Source organism: Myotis brandtii, unplaced genomic scaffold (genome assembly GCF_000412655.1).
Source record: "Myotis brandtii unplaced genomic scaffold, ASM41265v1 scaffold621, whole genome shotgun sequence".
Classification (NCBI taxonomy): Eukaryota; Metazoa; Chordata; class Mammalia; order Chiroptera; family Vespertilionidae; genus Myotis; species Myotis brandtii.
The window spans coordinates 4,058,764-4,064,286 of record NW_005370372.1 but is presented as its reverse complement, the minus strand read 5'-3'; the positions used below and the strand labels follow the sequence as shown (position 1 = coordinate 4,064,286).

The window sequence follows — 5,523 nt, the reverse complement described above, 5'->3', positions numbered from 1 at the left end:
TGCAGCCTCTGATGCAGCCGCAAGGTCAGCTGGTCCCTGAACCGCCGCTCGCACTCGGCGCAGCCATAGGGCTTCTCTGAGGCAGGAGTCCACCCAGCCAGCGAGAGCCCGCCCAGGGCCCCGGGGATCCCCGGCTCCAGCTTATAAGCGGCGGCCAGAGGCCCCAGGTCAGGTGTGGGAAAGGGGCCGGGCAGTAAGGACAGATGCTGGGGCCATTCGACTCTGTCTTCTGCCTCCTGATCCTCTTCCTCCACCTTCACCTTCCGAATCATCCACTCCTCTCCTGAAAAGCCAAAACAAGACAAGTCTATTAAGCCCCACGTTTATTTATGCAACGTTCATTTGCCAGTAGACCACCACTTCCTGGAGCCCCGCATTCTGGCTTCTGTTCTGTCCACTGGGGAATGACCAAATCCGAATATCTTCCCCTCTCTGCAGACAGGACGCCTGGTGACCCGCCCCACCCCCTCCTGCAGGGGGCTTTCTCCCAGGCTTGCCCATGTCGATAGGAGCGCTGATCAGAGCGCTTTCCCTGCCTCTGAACATGAATGTTGTTCAAGGTTCAGACCGCAGGCGTCACTCTGGGTTCATATGCCCATGGCAGCCGTCCCAGATCTTCCTGTCTAGCAGGCTCCTTTCTGGAACCACAGTCTCTCAACTTCGGTTGAGCAGCTCCCCTCCGAGTCCTGAAAATTGGCTGTAGCTCCAAACAGCTCCTCTTTCCAGACCTACTCGCTTACTTTCATGAGAACTGCAGCTTCCTTCTCCCAGATGCTGGGCTCAGAACCTTTGAGCTTCCCCGGCTCTCAGACTTTCCACAGTGGGCTTTGTATTCCTCCCTGCTGTCTCTCAAGCCCCCTTCCCTCCAACTCCCTTCCTTCTTGCTTCTACAGCCAGGTGGGAAGTCCCACTTTAGAAAGAGGATTGTGTGTACAGGGAACCCCTGAATGGTGCTGACCTCTGGAGAAGCAGGGAGGGCCTCTTGGGAAGCAGATTTGATGTGGGTTTTCCTGGAGCTTGGCCCCTCCTGGGAAATAGAATGGCCCAGCCGACAGGAAGGAGCTGAAGGCCCAAGATTCAGTGTCCACTTGGGTTCTCCTCTGCCATTAACCAGCAATGTAACCTTGGTTAACTTACCTCTTTGAGCTAAGTTTGTTAGTTGCTTAGGTATAAGGGTTGGACTAGTTCATAGTTCCTAAACCTGGTGCCACATCGTAATCTCTTGGGGGAACTTTTACAGAATGCATCTATGGGAGCAGAACATATGAATCTGTTCTCTTTAAAGCTCCCAAAGTGATTCTTGTTTGAGAACCATTGAACCAGATTATCTGAGTTCCTGTCTGGCTCTAAAAGTCTGTAATAGCCTGAGCCTTGGTTACATTACACATGGACTGTCACAACTGCATTTATTCCCAGTCTCTTTTATTGACCTATCAATTCCAAACAACTAGTTATCCTGTTGTGATATTGCTTTCTTTTTTATTGTGCCACTCTTCTACTCAAGAACCAGCAGTAGCTCCCTATTAACAGGATAAAGTAAGTTCTAGCTGCACCTAAGGTGCAACTTTCTTTTTATCCCAGGCATAAGCCCTTTACTTTAGCCAGGCTGGTCTGCTCTAACTCCAGTCACGTGTCAACTTTCCTGCCTTGTAGTCTTTTCTTAGTCTAGAATGTTTTCCCATCCTCCACCCACCCTCATGAGAGCTAAAGGTTACACCTTTCTCAAAATGCAGCACAAATCGAAATCTTCAACAAACCCAGTGCCTGTAGCACTTACTGTTAATACTCATCGTGACAAGGCTTTATTGTTATGTTAATTCTTTATTCTAGCTCATATTAGTGTCAACTAGGTTTAAGCTTCTGGAGGGCCGACATCTTGTGTCCTATTTCCTATGTATCTAATAAAAATGTGTATGTGTCTAATAAAAATGAAAATGGCCACCATTTATTGAATGCCAATTATAGATGTACTGTGTATACATTATCACAAGCCTTCACAACAAACATGAAATTACCCTGTTTACAGATGAACAAACTGAGGCTCCTGGAGGTGAGATAGCCAATCCAAGATTACTCAGCTAGGGGATGTGGAACAAGGATTCAAACAGGTCTGCATCGCTTTAGAGCTTGTCTCTTTCCACTCCACCAAACAGCCTAGACTCTAGGACCTAGAGTCTGGTTTGGGCAAACCGCGGCTCGCGAGCCACATGCGGCTCTTTGGCCCCTTGAGTGTGGCTCTTCCACAAAATACTGACTTCTGCACATGGGCCACAAAGTTTCAATTGCACTGTACGTGCGCGCCCGCATGTGGTATTTTGTGGAAGAGCCACACTCAAGGGGCCAAAGAGCCGCATGTGGCTCGCGAGCCGCGGTTTGCCCACCATGGGCCTAGACCTAGTAGATATGAAATAAATCCTTGTGGAATAAATGACATCACTCAGGCAAATGATGATAAGGTTGGTGCTAGTGGAAGGAAGTGTTGGGCAGGATTGTAGAGAGAGAATCAACTGTTCCATCGCCCTGGCTATGGGGGAGATGAGTCAAACACAACAGATTTGGAGCATTTGGGTACCACTGAGATCAGTGGAGATGTGGGGGAGGGAGCATGCCTGGGCAGAGACAATGAAAAAGTTAATCAACGCACCATGTTTTCATGGAAATTATAATTCAGGCCATCTACAAGTCTGTACTTAGACTGGGGCAGAGATGGGGGAAGTTAGGACTTCTAGAGTACGTTGACACAATGGTGTGTTTCTCTTGGATCGGCCTCGCTGATTGCTGTTGTCTAGGGATGCAGAATTCCCTCTGGGTGCTGAAGCTCTACGAGCAGAAAGGTGCCAGGGCCTGATTCATCTTGTGTTGGAAGGGCCTGGAGTGGCTGCCACATCAGATAGCAGCTCTGGAGCTTACAGGGCCCCTGTTCCCTCCACCTTGTCCCCTGCTGATGGAAGACTCACCTGGGCAGGAGCCCACAGGCTCAGCCTTCCGTGGTGTGTGTGCCTGGCTTCCTCTGCAGGGAGCCTCAGCCTGTTCAGGGTGGGCATCTTCCTCCAGTCTGGGGGCCTTGTGCCCTGGCAGAGAACAAGCTACCTCAGGCCACTGCAGACATCACAGATGGACAGAGAGCCCCACTGATGCTAGGACAGGGGAGTTTGAAATCCCAGTCCCAGCCCTATAGGCAAGGACTACACCCAGCCCATCTCATACCTTCAGGGGCTGAGTTCTCAGTGGCCTGGAGCAGCTTCAGGCTCCTTCAGGCAGGGCAGCTGCTTAGGCACTGCATGGCTGCTAAAGCCACAACTGTGAGGAGTTTCTGGAATATGTGTATGTGTGCAAGTAGAGGCCCTGCCCTTCAGCTTACATGAGGCTCCTTGGAGGAGGCCTGGGGACCTCCCTGCCACCAGATGGACGCTGTTCCATGGCAAATCATGGGAGAAGATAGTGATGTCAAAAAGCCAGGCACATCCCTTCCTTAGGTATCTTCTCTTGGTATCCGTTTAGCCACTTCCCTATTTCAAATCTTGCTCAAATTTTAGCTTCCCAAGGAGGCCTATTCTCACCACCCTATTTAGGCTTATTCTGCTCCACCCACCTACAGCAGTCTCAGTTCTCCTCACTCTGCTTTATCCCCTCCTAGCACGCATCCTCTTCTAACAGGGTTTATAAGTGTACTTGTTTTTACATTGGGTGGACTCCCTGCCCTCCCGAGGATTAAGCTCCTGGAAAGTAGGGGTTTTTGTCTATTTGGTCACTGAGGTATGCCAAATATCCAGAATGGCACTTGGCATTAAGCAGGTGCTCAATACATATTTGATGAAGAAAGGACGATGAAGGACGATTCCCCCCTGAGCCTCCATCCAGGGTCCCCACTTACTTACCCGAACAGGAAGAGGAGCCCGGCGCTCTCTCTTCCCTGGGAGGGCACATCTGCTCCTGGGCATTGTGGGAGCCTTCCCCAGGCTCACTTTGGGGGGCCATCTCTGGCTGTCCCACAGAGAATCCTGTTGCAGGTAGAAGGATGGGTCCAAGTAAGCATCCAGTAGAGAGAGGTGACCAAAGGCAGGGGCTCTTCCCCTTCCCCCCAGCCCACCCAAGGGACTTTTCCCAACCTGCTCAGGTAGGGAGGGTCCCTAGTCAGCATGGACAAGGGACAGCCAGGCTGCCAGCAGTCTGGCCAGGTGTCAACCTGAGCCCCTTTGTGTTGAGTCAAGCACAGGTGAAGGAAGTGGATTCAATATCCTGATGCTCTATGAGTACGTACGCATGTGCACGTACAGTCTAGCACAACCTCCAGTGTGGGCAGGTATTCACAAACACCCTGAAGAAACCCAAAAGGATACTGCCCTAAAGGTTCCAGGGGTCTCAGGAGTCTTGGGGTTTCGGTCTCTGAGGATGGCTCTCCTTTCTTTATTGTAGAGAAGCAACAAGCCCAACAGGCTTTTGGATCCCCCCCTGCCCCCCCAGGTTCCTCCCAGGTTCTGCTGGCTCACCCAGGGAGCTGAGGGCCTCCAAGGTCTCTCTCATGGCAACCCCAGGCAGCTCCTTCTGGGGATCGGGCCACACACCCTAAGGAGAAAATACATCCTTGCTCAACTTCTTCTCATGGCAGCTTCTACCTGGGCCCTGGCCCTGCCCAACCTCTCCCCATCACCTATCCCCAGGAGCTGCAAAAGTGATGTCCCAGCCAGGTACAGGTGAGGGAAAAGAGGGGAGGTGGATTTCAGAGGGTAAAGAGATCTTTACAGGTGGCCCAAGGAGAAGATCTGAAGCCATTTCTGCAAGCTCCGGTCAGCTCCAGAAGTCAGCAGCACCCCTCACCTGGCGGGTCTCTCAGAGCCAGCCCCAGCCCCTCAGTGATCCTGTCCGGGGGAGGAGGGGTGGCAGCGACAAGTCGATTCTCTGGGGAGAGAGTGGAGGGTGGAGGGTGGGACACCAGACTGGGGAGCAAGAACACACCCCCTAGCCCTCCAGCTGTCACTGCGGGAGCCGGTGGAACAGGAGCCAGCGGAGGGGCCGAGGTGAGTGTCACTATTGGACAACTGGTGGGGGAGGCCCTCGAGGAGGGTCCTCGCTGAAGGCAGGACATGGCTCTTGCTTCCTCTCCCCAAACCCTATCTCAAACCATCGCTCCTCCCCCTCGGGGTCCCCCCCCCCAGTAGGGCCACCCCGCCCTAGTGCTCTCAGCCCCGCTCCTCCGCCAGCGGGCGCCCTGCCCCCTCCCAGCAGACTGCCCTCCCCCGAAATCTTTCTGGCAGCCATCCCTCTCCCCTCCCTTCTCTGGTTCCCTCCGCCTTCCTCCCGCTCTCCCCACTGAATCTGGCTGGCTCCCCAGCTCCGCCCCCTGCCTCGCCCCTCCGTTTCCTCCCTACCCCTCCTCTTTCCTTCCTCCCGACACTGCCCTCCTCCCCGCGGTTCTCCCCCTCTCCGCTCGCCCCTCCTCCTCCTTCTCCTCCCCCACTCTGGTCTCCCTTCCTTCTCCTTTCCTCTCTTCACCTCAGTTTCCTCCCTCCTCCTGCCGCCCCA

The 5,523-nt window shown here is 53.4% G+C and overlaps 1 protein-coding gene across 1 annotated transcript in view; it reads right to left on the bottom strand.

Moving 5' to 3' along the window:
• Positions 1-4,819, bottom strand: part of ZNF467 (zinc finger protein 467) — a 6,139-nt gene extending 1,320 nt beyond the window's left edge. Inside the window, exons 1-5 of the mRNA XM_005880050.2 lie at positions 4,744-4,819; positions 4,491-4,566; positions 3,879-4,001; positions 2,958-3,071; positions 4-283 (exon numbers count right to left, since the gene is read on the bottom strand). Of these exons, the coding sequence (XP_005880112.1) occupies positions 4-283; positions 2,958-3,071; positions 3,879-4,001; positions 4,491-4,566; positions 4,744-4,773 (623 nt within the window). The 5' untranslated portion in view covers positions 4,774-4,819. The remainder of the gene's footprint in view (positions 1-3; positions 284-2,957; positions 3,072-3,878; positions 4,002-4,490; positions 4,567-4,743) is intronic.
• Between the last annotated feature and the right edge of the window lie 704 nt (positions 4,820-5,523).